Here is a 19,014-nt window from a genome sequence, read left to right as displayed (position 1 = left end):
TGACTTGGGCCCTCCTGGGTCTACCTCCCAGCTATGCCCCAGTGGCTGCTACGGCAACACTTGGGGCCTTGGGGTGAGGGGGACCCAGGCCTTGAGCACATCTAGGGATGAGGCCCTCACAGAAACTAGGGCAGAGGGACCGTCCCCGGGGAGGAGGAAGAAGGGGAAAGGGAGGAGGAAGAGAAGATTCAGAGCAAGGAGGAGGAAGAGGGGGAGGAGGAGGAAGCCCAGGCAGCACAGTTTTGCCCTGCCCCTTCCAAAGGCCCAGCCAGGCTCCAGGTGACTAACCCCAGAGGGCTGAGAACACCCCATCGCCTGCCCAGGGCCCAGCACAGCCAGCTCTGGGGGGGGAGGGTGGGGCCCGAATGCATACTTTCCAGGTTAACGTCTGGTTTCATTTAACCGGCTCCTCCTCCCAGTCCTCCTATCAAGTGCAGGGGGTTGGGGGGCCGTGAACATTTGGCGATGCCTGAGGCATTTTTGGCTGTGGCAATGGGGATGCTACTGGCCTCCAGCGGGGAGTAGCATCCCCATTGTCACAGCCAAAAGTGGGTAGAGGCCAGGGATGCTGCTGACCATCCTACAGAGCCAGGACCGCCCCGCAATAGAGAATTAGCAGCACACGAGTCAAGTGTCAAGGCGGAGATGCCTGCTTTAGAGCTTTGGGGAAGACCCCTAACTCCTTCCCTGCTTCCTCCAGCCTTCAGGCCGGAGGCTTAAGGCCTCCGGGTCCACGGGAGCAAAGAAGCCTAGAGGGCAAGTAGAGGGTCTCCCCAGCCCCTTCCCTCCCTTCCGAATCCCACTACCCTATTTCTCCTTGGGGTTCCAGCTGGAGCCAAAAGAAGGATCCCGAATAGACCTCTCCCTCTATGACCCCTCCACCCGCACCCCACAGGCATAGTGTCTGTCCTTGCTGCCAGGGCCTGGAAAGGGGATGGGGGTGACTCGAGAGCGGGGCTTTCCGAGGAGGGCAAGAATATCTCATATGTGGTAGTGCTGCGGGTCTGGGAAGACACTGTCGCCTGGAACACTTCAGGCCCAGCGCCCGCCATCCGGGCCTCACTCTCTGGCGGGGAGGCCTCGGGCCCTGTTGAAATGCAAACAGCATCGGGTGAGGCCCTTAAGCCTCCCAGGGCACCCGGTAGCAGGGAATGTGCCCGGGCTTTGGAGTGTGAAGGCCTGAGCTCAGGGCCTCACTCTGCCCTACAGGTCAGGCAACCTTGGGCAAGTCTCGGAACCTCTTTGAGCTTTGGTGGCCTCGCCTGCAAAATGAGGATAATAAGGCCATCTGCTTCACCAGCGTGTCATGGGGGTGCGATGAGTGTGGGAACTTTCAGGGCACAATACAAATAGTAATTATTATCAGCCTCATCCGGCAGTTCCCTGCAGGTTTCGAACAAGCTCATCTGAACCTTTATGAGAGCCTGTCGGTGTGTGGTGTGCGGTGGGGCAGAGGGGCTGGGGAGGGAGCAGATGAGGAGGCCGAGAGAGCTTGGCCTTAGCTCCCTCGTGAGGCTGTGTAGCCTGGGGGCTTGGAGTTCAAATCCCAGCTCCACCGCTCACACCAAGTGCCTGAGCTTTCAGTATTTTATAACACTCTGTACCTCCGTTTTCCCACCTCTCAAGGGGGAACACCTAAAGAACCTATCTTGTAGGGACAGGGAGCCTGGGTGGCTCAGTTGGTTCAGCGTCTGACTCTTGGTTTGGGCTCAGATCACGATCTCATGGTTTGTGAGTTCAAGCCCCACATCGGGCTCTCTGCTGCACAGAACCTGCTTGGGATTCTGACCCTCTCTCTCTCTCTCTCTCTCTGCCCCTCCCCTGCTCTCTCTTTCTCTCTCCCTCTCAAAAATCAATAAATAAACATTAAAAAACAAAAAACTTGCTGGGTGAAACACTGTTCTAAATTCTTAAAAAAAAAAAAATAGAATCTATCTCATAGGGTTACCACGAGGATTTAATGAGACATTCTACATAAACTGCCTACGCCTCTTGAGCACTCAGGAAGCTTCAGCTGTCACTGTTACTTGTCACAAGTTTGCCTAGGAGACCGGGAAGTGCAGGCTAGCAGCCCAGGAAATGACTCTGGGAAGTGAAGGGGCAGAGGAACGGGAGGAGAGGAATGGTGGCCTGCTTCCTGCTCCCTCCCCCGGGGGACAGCCGGGCTCCACAGCAGCACTGGTCCCTAAGCCTTTTGTAAGAGGGCCCCAGCTCCCAGCCATGCAGGTGGACCAGGCTGGGGCCTTCATACTCTCTCCTGTCAATCAGACTTCCTGTGACCTTGGGCTGCCTTGATGCAGCCCTGTAAGGTCATCCCACCTGGGACATCCTTGACCAGGGCCTTCCTTGTTGGTGAGATGGAACTTCTGGTGGTCAGGGGCTCCGGAGCTCCCGGGGACTCTTGGGAGGTACTGGGAGTGCCCAGGTGGGGAGAATTTGCGTGGGCTGGGGCATTGTGACACCCCTTTGACAGCACAGTTCCTTCTGTCTTCCTAAGGAGACACAAGGGCAGGGCTGGGGGCTGAAGTCTCAAGGCCTGGAAGGGTCTTTTAACTTTGGCACTGACCCTGTCTGCAATTCCCTCTTCCCACAATCTCCCAGGGCCTGTGAACTGTGGGTGATGCAGAGAGTAGAGAGAGGAGGAAATGATCCCAGTTATTCAGGTACCTCCAGAAGTCCTAATTTTCCCCCCAGGGGCCCAACATGTCATAAGAAATTACTGGCAGGGAGGAAACATACCCAACCAACTCTCCATTCTCTGTCTGTCTCTGCCTTCCAAATTACAGAGACGATGGATGGAGGGAGGGAGAAAGGGATAGATGGATGCATGCATGGATGCATGGACAGACAGAGGATGCGTGGACTGAGAGAGTCGGTGGGCAGGAGGATGAGTGTTGGTAGGTAGACAGACAGTGGATGGGCCAAACCCCCTGATTGGAGCTCTGCTCACCTTTCTTGCCCTATTTCTTGCTATCTTTTCCCTCTACGCAGTAGCTAATTTCTTAAGCATGCCCCACTCTTTTCCCTCTGAGCCTTTGCATATGCTGTTCCATAGACAGGTGGCTGGGTAGGGTGGCTGTGGGTGAATGAATGGATACATAGGTGCTCAGTAAATGGCTAGATTGGGGCGCCTGGGTGGCTCAGTCTTTAAGCATCTGACTTCGGCTCAGGTCACGATCTCATGCTTCATGAGTTCAAGTCCCGCATCGGGTGTGCTTGAGGCCCACTTCAGCTGAGCTCAAGCTCCACTTCAGGTGAACGTGAGCCCTGCCTCTCTCTCTCCCTCTGCCTCTCGCGCCCTCTCTCTCTCAAAAAAAAAAAAAAAAAAGGCTAGATTGGCGGGTGGTTGTGCTATAGAGGATGGGATAGCAGGCCCATATATATATATGATATATGATATATATATAGTATATGTATATACTATATATATATATAATTTTTTAAATGATTACTCATCCTTGAGGCAGAGAGAGCTGGAGAGACAGAATCCAAAGCAGGGTCCAAGCTCCAAGCTGTCAGCACAGAGCCAGACACGGGGCTCGAACTCACGAACCGTGAGATCTTGACCTGAGCTGAAGTCGGACGCTTAACTGACTGAGCCACCCAGGCGCCCCAAGAGTCAGACTCCTTGAGCTTGACTCTGGCTCTACCATTTTACTAGTTGTGTGACCTTGGGCAAGTAATTGATTCTCTGTAGTTCCATTTGTTCATCTGTAAAATGGGTAGACTACAGGTCTCTGCCTAATAGGGATGAGCAAAGCACTCAAGACAGTGCCTGGCACAGGGTAAACACTCAATAAATATTAGCTATTATTATGCGTGGGCAGATAACTAGATTAATGGGTAGGTGGCTGAATGGGCCATCCTGTCCCCATCTTCAAAAACCTGAGCCTCCCCCCTGCCCCCAACACCAGAGTTAGTAGCACCTTCTGGGAATGTGTCTGAAATCCCACATGCGGGAGGGATCTGAGCTTCTCTCTGGGGTCAGAGGAGGACCAGTGGAAGGGAAATACAATGAGCCAGTGGCTTCCTGCCCTCTGCCACATTGGCTTGGGCCGGGCCCAGAACTTGTTTCCTTCCTGGCACTGTGTCAGCACTGACTGTCGGTTACGGGGTGGACTTTGGGGCCCTGTGGCAGATTGAGAGTTGGGGTGTTGATGACTTAGCACCGTGCTCAGATTTCACACCCTGATGGTAATGACCCCTAATTTCTGAGCTGGTGGGAGGGCCCAGGAGGGGAGTCTGGCAGGGAAGCGGGAGGAGGAGTGGCAATCAGGGCTGGCCCTCGCGGAGGCTCTGCTCAGCGACTGCCAAGGCTCTGGGGCGATGGTATCTTGCTTGAGAGAGGGAGAGAAGGTGGGAATGTGGCATTCTGGATGGTGTGGCCAGCTTTGCTGGCTCTGGGGAAAGTGGCTTGGCTCCCAGCCCTGGGCCTGAAGGAGCTGTCAGGAGGGAGCCCGGGAGGTGGGCAGGGACTTGGGGGGACCGGGGTCCCACAATTTAGCACACGCTACACCTGGTCTCAGCCAGATGGGGAGGTGCTGGGCTGGTTGCCCCAAGACCTGAAACAAGTCCCATTGCCTCTTTGGGCCTCAGTTTCTATACGTGCACCGTGAGGATATCGGGTCTCTCCATCTTGGACATTTGAAGGAAGGGGAGTCGAATCTCATCCAGAGAACTTCAGATAGGGACCCCTCCCCTGCGACTGACCATAGGACTGGGTCCTGCCTGGTGTGTCCCCGGCCCGGACTGTGCCACCCTCACCATGGGAACCTCAGGAGGGGTCATGGCTATGGAGACCTCCTTTAGGAAGGCCTGGCCAGTCAAACCATATCTGTCATATTTCTTTTGTAAATCACAGAATGGTTACGATCAAGGCCTCTGGACCCCACTCTGCCTGGGTTCAGATCCCCCACTGTGACTTCTCAGCTGTGTGGCGTGCCTAAATCACTTAACCTGTGTGTGCCTCAGTTCCTAATCTGCAAAGTGGGGATGATAATAGAATTCACCTAGAAGGCTCGTGTGTGCCACGTGAGCTCAGAGCAGTGCCCGCTGGGAGGTAGGTGCTAGGAGTTACCTTGGAATTGCTGTTTCTAAATTCCAGACGGCACTGATTAAGTCTTGCCTCCTGGAAGCCCCCCTTTCTCTGACTCCTCTGCCACGCTCCAAGCGTGATCTCATTTTGTAGGTCATCAAAGTTCCCGGAGGGTGAGGACTGACTTGCACCCCTCAGGGGGCATTTGGGAAGGACAGGGAGAGCTGGTGAGGGTCAGAGCTGACCTGGAGCACAGGAAACTCACCAAGCACACACCTTGCCACACACACAGCCTCCCCCCCCTGCCCCCCTGCTGCTGAAGCGTCCCGCTACCATATCACTGTAAGGAGGCCTGGTTATTTGGACACGCTTTCCACCCCTCTTTACCTACTGTGTGATTTGGACAAATTACTTAACCTCTCTGATCCTGACTTATTTTTTTCCTTTGCTGGGCTTAAAGTACAGACAACTGAGTTATTCATACACCTTGCTCATGGTGCATTATCCTCATTGGTCTATGAAGGCCTCCTCTCTCTTGCATCCATTCTCCCCCTTTATCTCCAAACCCGTTCCCCACCCATCCTAGCCAGAGGCAACCATTCTAATGTACTTAAGGAGCGTCTTCTTGTGCATATGTTCTTGCCAAATAGATATATTGTTGCTTGCGTGCAGGTAGTTTTCATTTACATAAGTAGCACTGTGTGTTTTAGATCTCCCACTGTTAAGATCCATCCATGTTGCTGTACCCGCATCTGGTTCCTTGCTCCCCATCACTATGTCCATGGAGTGTATCCACCACATTTGATGTCTCTGCTCCCCACCAGGACCCCCAGGGACCTCCAACCACCCCCCCATCCCCACAAACAACACTGCAATGATGTCACACCCATGGCCCTCTATGGACCTAGGTGGCTTCTTTGGGGAATATTCCTAGAGCAGAATGCAACGGTCATAGACCATGAGTAAATATCCCTTAAAGTCTCCTTTTCTCCATCCCTAAAATGAAGGTATTGCCCCATCCCTTCGCGGGGCTGATGATGGGAGTGGGTTAATGCATGCAATCCACTCGGCCCCATGCCTGACATAGAAGAGACGCTTGGCGGATGGGAGACGTGGCTGCTGTTCCTTCCAGACCTCAGGGAGAGCGGGAGATAAGCCAGACCCAGGAGGGCTCGCAGAGAAACGCACCCAGGGCTCAAAGTCCCAGCTCAAGGGTTGGTCTCCAGAGCCCGTGAGAAGTGTGTGGGGGCTATGCCAATACCTGCAGGGTCTGGACTGGTCTTGAATGTCGCAGGGCCTGGTGCAGGGAGATGGCTGTACCTAGGAAATGGTTCCTGCATCCCATTTCTCGCCCTTTCCTCAGAGCCAGAGTAACCTCACACAGGAGGTCCCAGACAGCTTTATTAGTTGTTCTGCCTCCACTCTGCCAGCCACCGGGCATTTCAGCCAGATGTAAAACCACACCCAAGTACTGGATCTCACCCTCCCATTTTACAGACGGAGAGACTGAGGCTCAGGAGAGCTCCATGGTCTCACAGGAGGTTAGTGGCGGAAGGGGCTCTAGAATCCGCATCTCCGTACTCCTTAAAAGAAATGCATTCCACGTTAAATTATGTTCTTATTATCTATGGAGTTTTCAGGTAAAGCAAATGACCAGCAGAGCACATTACTAAAAAGTAAAAAACCCCACATGTAGTCCTGGCATTCCAACTGAATCATCTCCATGGTTCTGTTCCCTTCCAATCCCTGGGCATTTACAAATACACTTTATATATCTATAGTCCCAATCCACATGGAATTTTGTTTTTCGCTTTTTGTACTTAGCAACCTTTTTTTAAACACACAATCTCTGACAATGGGATGTTTTTTGCCTGGTCTTCAAGGTGACCTTGCAGACGCCTGCCCCACCCTGTCTCCTGGGCCCCTGGTGGAATTTTCCTTCTTGAGGTTCTTTTGTTGAATTGTCACAGCCCTCTTCCAGCCTGTCAGGGCTCTTTGCTGTTCTCTGCTTAGCCTCTCTATGCCCAAAGTCAGGGTAGGGAACAGGGGCAGGAGCAGGTAGGTACTAAACACCTACCATGAGTCAGACTCTCAGATACCTTAACCCACTATCTTGTTGAATCTCATAATAACCTTACATTAATAGCCCCTGTTTCACAGATGAACAAACCGAGACTCAGAAAGGTGGTAGCTTGGCCATGGTCACACCCTTGCTAAACAGCCGAGTCAGGATTCAAACCTGTTCCCCATCAAGGACCCTTCCCACTATGTCATGGTCCTATCAGTAGAGCCCATGGTTACCAAGGGAAATTAGTCTCTCCCCAGCACCCTAAAACACTCCACCCCCTAGCCAGGGCTGGACTTGGGTCTCCACACTCTCGGGCACCAGGTAATGACTTCCTCTGAGCCCCTTCTCAGGATGTGGGAGTCCACACTAGCAGGACCTCATCTTAGCCTGACCTCATCTCCTGGCACCCTCCCAGCTCAGAGGAATGTCAAAGTCAGGGGGATTGGAGCCCACCCTCCCCTGCAGGCAGAAGAAAACCATTTCAGGAGCTGGTCTGGCATAAGGTATCTCCAGCCTGGAGCCAGAGGCTGGACAAGATGCTCTGTCGCTCAGTAGCATATGGGATTTGGGAGCACTGACCTTTGCCCCTGGAGAGCCAGCTGCAGAGACCTGGGTGGGGATGCAGGAGACCTCAGGACCTCTCAGCCTGCCCTTCCCCTATTCAGTGCATTCTCCCAGCCAGGAGTGCCTTGGCTTTGCTGGATGCAGGAAAAAGCCACAAACTTGACAAAGTCCTAGCTGGGTCTCTGGGGAGACCACAACTTGGGGGCCCCAATCCCACCCCACGGACCAGAAGAGGCCAGTAAAGTCGGCTCGTGGAAGTTACTAAGTAATTGCTCAGCCAAGATTTAATTACAGGATTGGGCTTTGTTGCGAGGGAAGCCTGTTATTTGGCTGTTTTCTTTTACTGGGGGAGCAGATTGAGATGTTGTTATGAGTGGAGTGGGGGCTCTGCATCAGGAGCACAGGGCACCCAGCCCAGCCGGACCCTCCCCAGGGGCACTCGGCCTCCGAAGCTGCCGGGCAGACAGGGTACAACGGTGGGGGGGAGACAGCCTGCTCACCATTGAACCCAGGCCTTCAAGAGATGCCCGCCCCCAGCTCCGCCATCATGGGACTGAAATCGGGGTGAGATGAGTGGGGGAAAGGCAGAGAGATCCCTCCCATCCAGACTGCACAGCCTGATGTCCTCCTGGTGCTTGTGATCACACCGTTCCCTCTCTTCCTCTCTTCCCAGCCCAAACTAACTCAAACCGCAAGAGGACCAGAAGAGGGAAGAAATGAAAAAACATTTCTGGAGTGCCCTGTGTGCACCAGGCCCTTTGCTGGCACTCCACCTCCATTATCTTACTGAATCTTCCTGTCAACCCCAGGAAGGGCACTATTCCTCCCAAGCTACAGATGAGGAAAACGGCTCTGCGTATTTTTTACTTGCCCTATATGCAAACTGCCCATCAAGACCTTCCTCTCTTCCTAAGAAATGTCCCGCAGACATTGTTCTACTGTTTCTACCACCAGCACACTAGTCCTGCCCCTCTCCTCTCCCGCTTGTATTCATTAACTAAGTAACCAATGAACTGATCAGTTGAGCAGCAACGCTTAGCCCCTTAGTCTACACTTTCTTCTTCCCATCATCCTTCATCCAGCTGCCAGATGAAACCCCTAAAACACAGCTGTTGAGGCCCACCTGGCTGGCTCAGTCAGTGGAGCATGTGACTCTTGATCTCAGGGCAGTGAGTTTGAGCCCCGTGTTGGGCAGAGAGATTACCAAAAAAAAATAAAAAACAAAAAAACATCCACTGCTTTTACCAGGCATCAGTGCCTAATCCTGGTGACCTCTGACTCCAGGCCAGAGCTCCTCAAACCTTAACGTGATCCTGAGTCACCTGGGGCTTTGTCAAAACGTAGATCCTCTGCTGGGTACCTTAATCCTTCAGCTCACTGAATCTCATAACAACCTGAAATTAATAACCTGTTTTATAGACAAACAAACCAAGGCCCAGAGAGGTTGCCCAATGTCTGGGATGGGGTTTCTACAGTTCTAGTAGATTCTACAGTTCTAATAAGAGTCCAGGTGATGCAGCTGCTGCTGGTTCATGGACCATACTCCTAGACTGTCCTGCCTACTTATTTTTCTTTAATTTTTTTATTATTTATTTTATTATCTCACTTTTATTTTTAATTCTTTTTAATTTTTTGTAACGTTTATTTTTGAGAGAGACAGAGTGCAAGCAGGGGAGGGACAGAGAGAGAGGGAGACACCGATCCGAAGTAGGCTCCAGGCTCTGAGCTGCCAGCACAGAGCCCGACGCGGTGCTCAAACTCATGAATCGCGAGATCATGACCTGAGCCGAAGTCAGACGCTTAACCGACTGAGCCACCCAGGCGCCCCTATTATCTTATTTTTAGGGAGAGGGAGAGAGAGAATCTTAAGCAGGCTCCATGCTCAGCGCAGAGCCCCACATGGGGCTCAATCCCACGACCCTGGGATCATGACCTGAGCTGAAATCAAGAGTCAGACACTCAACTGAGCCACCCAGGCTCCCCTCTTTATTGTTAATTGAAGTGTAGTTGACACACTTTTTTCTCTAATTTTTAAACAGCAAATACATGTACATGGTTGGAAAATAAAAAAGTATAAAAAGGCACTCAGTCAAAACTCTCCTTCCCATTTTTGTCCCCCTCCTCTTTTGCGCAGTTACCCCCACCTCCACCCCAAGTAACCACTTCTGTTAGTTTCTTACATATCTCTCCAGTTTCTCTGCGCCGATACAAACAAGATCATACTTATCTTGCCCCAAATAGTAGCAAACTACATACACCATTTTGTCAACAGTTTATCAGTTTATCTTGGAGATAACTGGACACAGTCAGCTGACTCATTCTTCTTTAGAGTTGCATTATTATTCCATTGTGTGGACGTGCCATAATTTATTTAACTAGTCATCTCCAGATGGACAAGTTAGGTTGTTTCCAATCTTACCAACGGGTCTTTTTTTTTTAAACTGTTTATTTATTTTTTGAGAGAGAGCGCGTGCAGGGGAGGGGCAGAGAGAGGGAGACAGAGGATCGGAAGCAGGCTTCAGGCTCTGCGCTGTCAGCACAGAGCCCGACGCGGGGCTCGAACTCACGGACCGAGAGATCATGACCTGAGCCGAAGTCGGCCGCTTAATCGACTGAGCCACCCAGGCGCCCCGAAACTGGTCTTTTTAAGCGCATGACACTCTGGCCAACTTTGCTGTGACCTCCTTCCCACCCTCCAGTTCTCAGCTCCACCATGCTGAGTTCCTGCAGAGTCCTTCACAAATCCTGAGAGTGCTCCCCAGATGCCCATCCTGACTGCTGCTCCTCTGAACCTTGTCCCCTTAGTCTCCTTCTCCTCATTTACTTCCCCTTTTCATCTCTCCACGTGTCTCTCTCTGTGTCCAAAAAGGCTAAAGCAACTTGAACTTTGATGCCATGTCTTTGATTTCTCTGGATCCCTCACAGCTTGTTACAAAAGTGGAAGTTGCATATGAATGAAGCCACTCCCTGGTGGGTCTGCTGGGCTGGTTGGGGGGTGGGGAGTGGGGAGGGGGCAGGGGACAGCTACCCAAGGTGGGAGAGCTTCATGGCTCCAAGATCTCCAAGAAAGAAGCCTCTATTTGGTGCCTGAATGTCTAGAGCACTCGGGCAGGTTCTGATGATGTCCAGGGCACGATGGGGCATCTGGAGTTCCCTTGTGCCCTCCCTGTGTAGGCAGTGGGAGGAGCCATGATGGGAGCCATGATAGGTATGTGTGCATACCCTAGAATGGCTCCTTCCGTTCTCTATTAACATCCTTGTCATCTTCCACAGACCAGCTCCAGTCTCAATTTCCTGGACTGCTCCAGCCCATGCTGACTTCCTCCCCTCTGAATTCCTGTTATCACCGTTCTGAACTTAGTCATCCGTGGCCTGCCACCTTGAATCACGTAATCTTTATCTCCCTCGTGGCTCATGGAAGAAAGACTTCTGTAATTCTCTTATTTTCCCATGGACCCCCCTCCACCCACACACAGGCAATTGGGAGAGTCTCCACAACTACTCCTTGAATGAACAGCAAGAGGTTCCAGGAGTGCCGTGGTAGTGGGTGGGGTGGGACAGGGTTGACCACAGGCATGTCTCCAACCAAAAACATTTGGGGAACACAAGCGTTTCTAAAGATGCTCCTGCCTGCCCCCCCCCCCCAATCTGTTCTTCAGTCCCTCCCCTCCTGCTAGGGAATCAGTGACCTCATATCCACAAGCCCTGACAGCCCAACTCATCCTGTCCCTTAACCTGGAACAAGTAAAAGGAACTTTTAAAAAATGTCACCCTAAGGGGTGCCTGGGTGGCTCAGTCTTTGAGGGTCCTACTTCGGCTCAGGTCATGATCTCATAGCTCGGGGGGTTCAATCCCTGCATCGGGCTCTGTGCTGACAGTTGGAGCCTGGAGCCTGCTTCGGATTCTGTGTCTCCCTCTCTCTCTGCCCCTAACCCGCATTCTGTCTCTGTCTCTCTCAAAAATAAACATTAAAAAAAATTTTTTTTAATGTCACTATCATGAAAAACAGGGGCGCCTGGGTGGCTCGGTCGGTTAAGCGTCTGACTTCGGCTCAGGTCATGATCTCACGGTCCGTGAGTTCGAGCCCTGCGTCGGTCTCTGTGCTGACAGCTCAGAGCCTGGAGCCTGTTTTGGATTCTGTGTCTCCCTCTCTCTCTGCCCCTCCCCCGTTCATGCTCTGTCTCTCTCTCAAAAATAAATAAACATTAAAAACAAAATTAAAAAAAAAGAAAAAGCAGGGGATGGTACTAAATCAGAGATTAAAGGCACCTGACAAGCAAATGCAATGTGTGAATCCTGATTGGACTGTGGATTGGAAAAAAAAAAAAAAAAAAGAAACGAAAGTGACATTTGGGGGATAACTGGGAAATTTTTTTTAAAATTTTTTTTCAACGTTTTTTATTTATTTTTTGGGACAGAGAGAGACAGAGCATGAACGGGGGAGGGGCAGAGAGAGAGGGAGACACAGAATCGGAAACAGGCTCCAGGCTCCGAGCCATCAGCCCAGAGCCTGACGCGGGGCTCGAACTCACGGACTGCGAGATCGTGACCTGGCTGAAGTCGGACGCTTAACCGACTGCGCCACCCAGGCGCCCCGATAACTGGGAAATTTTTAATACTCGAGTGTGATAACTGTATTGTGGTCATTTAGGAGAATGTCCTTATTCTTAGGCAATGGATATTGAAGTATTGGTGTGTGGGGGGAGATGGGCCACGATCTCTATAAGTTTCCACCTTCAGCAAAGTGGAAAAAAAAGTGTGTGTGGAGAGAAAGCACAGAGCTCATGCGCGGAAGTGTGGCAACCTGTTCACAATGGGCAAAGCCAGGAGAAAGGCGTACAGATAGTCATTTTACTAGTCTTCCAAATTTTTCAGAATGAAAAGTTGAAAAGAATCACCTTTGGTACCTAAGAGCCATGCCATTCCATCTTCTGGGGACCTCAGGGAAACCATGCCGACTGTCTGTGACTGGTCCCCTCCACCCAGCTTCCACTCCTGCTGCCAGGAAGCATGAAAATCTAACACCTTGACCTGGCTCTCCTCTCCTCTCAGCATCTCCCAGGACCCTCTGGGGACAGTTATCACTTCCCATGCCCGCCCCTCCAGGATTGTCCTCTCAGCACCTTAAAGGGCCACCACCCTCTCTCCCTGGAAAGCAAACTGAACCCTAAGCAGGACAAACCTGCCTTGAGTTTTTAAAAGTTCTGTTTACTGAACTCACCTGGAGTTTATTTTTTTTTTTATTTTTAAATTTTTTTTTAACATTTATTTATTTTTGAGACAGAGAGAGAGAGAGAGCATGAACAGGGGAGGGTCAGAGAAAGAGGGAGACACAGAATCTGAAACAGGTTCCAGGCTCTGAGCTGTCAGCACAGAGCCCGACGCGGGGCTCGAACCCACAGACCGCGAGATCACGACCCGAGCCGAAGTCGGCCGCTTAACCGACTGAGCCACCCAGGTGCCCCTCACCTTGAGTTTTTAAAAATCATATTCACTTAATTTCATAGAAAAGAAAAAGAGAATTTTCAAAAATCTATTTATTTTGAGAGAGAGAGGGTGTGCCTGAGCAAGTGAGCATTCAAAAGTTGGGGAGGGGCAGAGAGAGAGGGAAAGAGAGAATCCGTGCTACATCACTGCAGAGCCCCAGCAGAGCCCCAGGTGGGATTGGAACTCAAGACCCTAGCATCATGACCTGAGCAGAGATCAAGGGTCAGACACGTTCGACTGATTGACCCACCCAGGCATCCCCCCAAAAGAATGATGTAAACAAAAATGCCAAGATTTAGTCATCCCACGATTCTCTTTGGAGCTCGGTCAGTGTGGATATTTTTCCACCTTTGTCATCAGATAGGGACACTCGTTCATTGCTTTCCCCCCTTTACCTTTTTTCCCATGGGCACCTCCTTACATCCATCCAGGGCTCACGGCCCACATTTTGGAGGGCCTGTAGGACCCTGCAACCTGCTGGCTTTGGCCACCCGTTTCCCCCAGCTTTGGGCACCCACGTTGACCTGGTCATGAATCTCTTTAGAGGCAGGAAACTTGCCCGCCTCCTCCTTTCCCCAGGAGGAAAAGGGGTGGAAGAGGAGGGCCAGGAGGGGGACCTGAGGGAGGCCGGTGGCTCGTCTTCCAGGCTGGGCGTGGGCTGGGCGAGGTCCCCAGCCCACCGGGCCGTGCCAACAATGGCCTGTTGTAGAAGGAGGCAGGCAGGAATGTGGCCTGGGGAGTTGGGCGGCGGGGCGGCCGCTGCGGCGGCGGGGCGGGGCCGGGTCTCAGCGGCAGCCTCTTACCTGTCCAGGTAGCTCGCATTTCCAGGCGAGCGGCGGCGCCCGCAGCACCTGTCGCCGGTGCGCGGGCCGGGAGCCCGGCGGGGGACATGGCCTGGTAGCGGCCCCTGGGGGAGACGGTGCGGAGTTCGGTCCGGGACAGGGCAGGCCGAGGGAGGGGAGGTCCTTCCCGGGGCCGCGGGGCCGCAGGCAGCATGAAAAAGAACCAGACGGTGCAGGGCACCTTCAGCAAACTCTTCGGCAAGAAGCACGCCAACCCCCCCAGCACCTCCCTCTACGCCACCAACCCCCCCTGGATTTTCACCCAGGAGGCCCCGGAGGAGGGGATCCGGGACTTCGGTAAGCGGGCCCGGGGTGGTGGCCCGCGGGCCGCCAGGCGGCCCGCGCGGCGGGAAGGGCGGGAGGCGCGGCTCGGCGCGGAGGGAAGGAACACGTTGCAACCTGTGGACGGGCCGGATAGGCGCTGCCGGGAGGGGGAGGCGGCGCGGCCCGGCTGTCCTGGGAAAGGGCCGGCGGGGCAGAGGTGCCGGGAAGGGGGAGACGCTTGCCTCTCGCAGCGGACGCTAGCCCCTCTTCCGAGGTGATCATCCCCTCTCCCCCTCCCGGTGGAAGTTAGGTCTGTGTTATTGTCAGAAAGGCTTCTTAGGGTTTGTAGTGCCTACCCTCCCCTGGCAGCGCTGTAGAGTCAGAACCGTCCCCCCCCCCCCCCCCCCCCCCACCCCCCGGCTCTGGCTGTGGGTTACCTTATCTTTGCATCTTTTTGCAATTTGCATCCCCTGTAACTGAGGGGAAACCAGTGGGATGGGGACAGGAATTGGCTTCTTGTGTATGGGCTGAGGCTCTGGGCCCAAAGAAGACCCCCCATCCCTGCTTTAGCTCACCTGCCTTCATTGTCACCCCGTTACCTCCACTGACCTTTATGGCCACTATACCACGGCCCACAGAGGAAGTTATAGCCTGGGCCCCTGCTGTTGGATTCCGCTCAGCACCCAGGTTGTCATAGCTGAGACACAAAGCACCTGGACAGGAGCAGGACAAACAAAATGTCACCTCTTCCTGGCCCAGCAGGGGTAAACAGAGCTAACCGTATGCCATTTAGCCCTTTCTGAGCCTTTGCTATAAAAAATTAGGTGCATAAGGAGCAGAGGAGAGAGGTGACCTCTGATTGGAACTAGCATTTGAGCTGAGAGGGAAGGCATCCAGCATTTTGCAGAACAAACAGCAGGAGGGGAGGCTAGAAGGGGCAGAGCGGTCTGGAGCCGCAGCTCAGGAACTTACTAACACCTCTGCAAGCCTGTGTCGCAAACACTGACCCCTTGTCAGGTGCAAGGTACCATTCTAAAGTTCTTACGTTGTTGACTTGTTGGACCCTCATCTAGGACTCCCCATCTGGTCGATGATACAGGTATTATAATTCCTGTTTGTCAGATGGGGAGACAGAGGCACGGCCAGATTAAGTAACATGCCCAAGATCACACAGCTTCACGTGGCCGAGCCAGGATTTTGTTAAGCGTACATCTCAATGATTATTAGTAGATTTACTGAGTTGTGCAACCATCACAATTCGATTTGAGGACACTTCCGTTAGCCCAAAACTTCCCTCAGGAGGCAGAGCCGATATTTGAACCCAGCTGTTGTGCTCCAGAGACCACACTCTTAGCCGGCTTGAAGAATTTATTTAGTGGGAGGTGAATTTGACTTGAGGGGCACCTGCTGGAGAACGTGTTTCCCACCATGCCTCCCCCACCACACTCCTTTTCTAAGGGGAGACCTCAGAAATGCCTTAGACACTTCCTCTATTTTTGCCTGCACTGCTCAGGCTGCTGGTGGGGATGGGTCGTGCTGGTGAGAGAAGTGGGGGCATCGTGCCCAGGCTTCACCAGCCTGGGCAGGGCTGGAGTGCAAGGGGGTGGGGGGGCAGCTCCTCCCATCCCCAGGGCAGGGCAGGGCCTCCAGCTGACTCAGCCTGGTTGCACCCTGCATGTAGAGGAGTGGAAACAAACATGCCCCCAGCAGGATGGCTCCCCAGTGTTTCCAGGGGTGTTCCCCAGGGTGCTGGTGGGTGTGGCCAAGGTCCTCTTCCCTGCTGAACAGGACAAGTGCTTGGAGTTGGGACAGGAGGGGCCAGTGTTGGGGATTCCTTGATGGGATGGAGATATCAGACCTGCCCTACAGTCGTGCCTCCACCCACTCCCTGGGCCTCGGTGTTTTCTTCTGTGAAATGGGGATGATGGCCAGCCTGTCTACAGAATGGCTGCTTGACGTTTGTACATGGCAGTGCTTTGAAGACCCTTAAAAAGAAAAGCCCTAAAGCAAAAACTGGCAAATTATAGCCCTGGCTGAAATCTGGCCCTTGGCCTGTTTTCATAAATAAAGTTTTATTAAAACAGGCAGTCATGCCCATCGTTTACATATTGTCTAAGGCTGCGTTCATGCTACGATGGTATTTTCTAGTAGCCTCAGCAGAGACGGTATGGCTCACAAAGCCAAAAATATTTACTAGCTGGGTCTTTAGAAAAAAAAAAAAAGATGACACTATTACATGCTTTATTATTATCAGTTATCAGGTCATCTGACTCCGAGCACTTCCTGCCGTTGTCTCCTTTAGCTCCTCTTCCTAACACTGCCGTAGACCAGAGGAAACTGAGGCATGAAGTGGCCACCTGAAGGTCTCAGAGGGCTTGGGATTCGTCTTCCATAGCATCCCTGAGTCTGTAACATTCTCTGTGATGCAGGTGGTATTCGGCCTTAGAGAGCCGGTGGAATGGAGGGGCAAAATCAGTGTGGAGGGATGTGAGAGGATTAAGGCGTAAGTGATTGCTCTGTGACTATAGCCATGTAAAAATCTGTTGGCAGAAGCGTAGGCACGGTGCAGTGGGTAGAATGCAAACAGTCATGTGAAGGTGGTGACTGGTGTGTTTGTCTTTAAACAGTTTCCTTAATGTATATTCTAATAACTATCAGGAGAGTTTCACTTAATGCAAATGCAGTCCTAATTAAGCCTACTGCCTCCCCACCCCCCACCCCCTCCAGGGATCCTTAAAGGACACACAATTGTTTTTTTAAGTGCCTGAGACAGCAGAGATGTGGATCTTTGCAAATTCCTTGATTAGGGTTGGACTGCAGCAGCCAGAAAGAAGGCAGTCTTAGCTCTTGGATTAATTAGCCAAGCTTCTTTATTCCCCACCCCCACCCACCCCACGCCAGGCAGCAATGGGTCATTCCACTTGCTGGAGGACTCTGTTTCTTGCTTTGTTCCTCTAAATGTAAATTGTTTTTGTGACAACCACCAAGGACACTTATTTAAAAATGCAGATTCCTCGGGGTTCTAGTCAGGCACACAAGGCAGAATTGCTGGGCTAGGGCCCTGGGTCTGGATGTTTTACCAGCTGTCCGGTGATTCTTTTGTACAGGGAGACTTGAGATTTGTGGGGTTTCCTTCCCTAGATGGGGCGCGGCTATTCTCTTTCCCCTTAGGACTTTCTGCAGGTCTAAATAAATGCGTAGGGACTGTAGCCAGCTCCTTGTCAGGAGAACCCTAATGCTCCCCACTGTGGCTGCTGGTTCCGGCATCCCTCTCCTGGGGTCCCCTGACCTTGTGTCTCAGGCCAGACTAAAAGGTAGGAAGCCCTGAACCCCAGGATCTGAGCACATACTTCCTGTTGGGCTAGGCTGGCACCAGGCTCCCAAGAACTGACCTGAGAGTTGACCTGTGCCTTGCAGGGGTGTGAAGGAGACTGTTGTTTACGCCTGTCCCCTGGAGGTGTGTGTAGTTTGCTGGCAGGTCAGTGCACACACACACACACACACACACACACGCCCATTATATAAGCTTCTCTTGTCCCTGTGGTTCAACTCCAGAAAGCCACAGTAGACCAGCTACGGTGTGCTCCTTCTCTCCCAGCCAGTGAATTGGTAGCAATAACAATAATGTCACGATGATGATGATGATGATGATGATTAGTTATTTACTGACCTTACTTGAGGAAAAATGACACAAAGTCATTTCAGCTCAGGGCAGCTCAAATACTAAAGCGCATCCAGTCACCTGGGACCTTGTTACGATCAGATTCTGATGTGGTAGGTTTGGGATGGGGGAGACTGCATTTTCAGCGAGTCCCCAGGTTTGCAGACCTTACTCTGAGTAGCGTGTCCCAGCTAGGAAGCAGAGGGCTGGCCCAGGTGCCACCCTCTCCAGTCCCCAAGGCCCCTCCCTCTCTGTCCCCCGCTCCTCTACCTGTGACTTCCTGCTCCAGCCCAGCCCAACCTTCAGTGTCCCCTCTGTCCTTGGACAAAGGCCTCTCTCTGGTGCCTGGGTCAGGCCTGCTGGGGCTTGCTGGGGCAGACTGGCCTTTTCAGGTTCCTGTCATGTGGACCTGTTAATTAGCAAGGAAGGGGCCTCATTAACGTCATTTGTGGGTTACCTTTGTGGGGCCCACCTGCTGCTTCCCTGAAAGGCTGGGGGTCTTTAGTGGCCAAGGATTGGATGCTCCACCTCAGTGGGGCGGAGGAGGGGGGGTCTGTTTTTGGGTTCTGGATTATTCTGTGTCAAGGCAACAAATGCCCTCAGCTACAGCCCCACCCTTCCTAAACCTCTGGGATCAGACCCGTGCCAGTGTTCTCAGGACCATTCGGGGGCTCCTGGCGATTTGGAGCCCCGCACCATCACCCCAGCCCTCCTCCCGTCCCTGCCAGCTCCTTTCCCTCCTCCGATTTTGGGAGGCTTCTTGCAACATAGGAGTAATGATCCTCATTTGACACGTGGGGAAACAGCCTGAGAAAGGGCTCAGAAGTCCTCAGGCAATACATAGGGGGGCTGCCGTGTGACCCCAGACTGATACCTAGGTCCATTTGTTTCTTTTAGGCGGCACTGCATTTTGAGTCTCTGGAAAAACAGGAGACAGAGGGAAAAGATGCTGGATCCCTGCATTCTTTCCCTGCTGTGCTAGCTGTGACCAGAGGGATTCTACAGTCAGGTTGCCTGGGCTTGACTCACCAGCCGTGGAACCTCAGGCAGGGACTTAGCCTCTCTGAACCTCAGTTTCCTCATCTGCAAAATG

The 19,014-nt window shown here is 52.6% G+C and overlaps 1 protein-coding gene across 1 annotated transcript in view; it reads left to right on the top strand.

Annotated features, from left to right (window-relative positions):
- Positions 1-14,043: 14,043 nt before the first annotated feature.
- The window catches only part of CB2H6orf132 (chromosome B2 C6orf132 homolog), a 34,108-nt gene continuing 29,137 nt past the window's right edge, over positions 14,044-19,014 (top strand). The window contains exon 1 of the mRNA XM_030315507.1: positions 14,044-14,293. Within this exon, the coding sequence (XP_030171367.1) occupies positions 14,149-14,293 (145 nt within the window). The 5' untranslated portion in view covers positions 14,044-14,148. The remainder of the gene's footprint in view (positions 14,294-19,014) is intronic.

This window comes from Lynx canadensis, chromosome B2 (genome assembly GCF_007474595.2).
Source record: "Lynx canadensis isolate LIC74 chromosome B2, mLynCan4.pri.v2, whole genome shotgun sequence".
Lineage (NCBI taxonomy): Eukaryota > Metazoa > Chordata > Mammalia > Carnivora > Felidae > Lynx > Lynx canadensis.
This window is presented reverse-complemented; position numbering and strand designations above follow the sequence as displayed.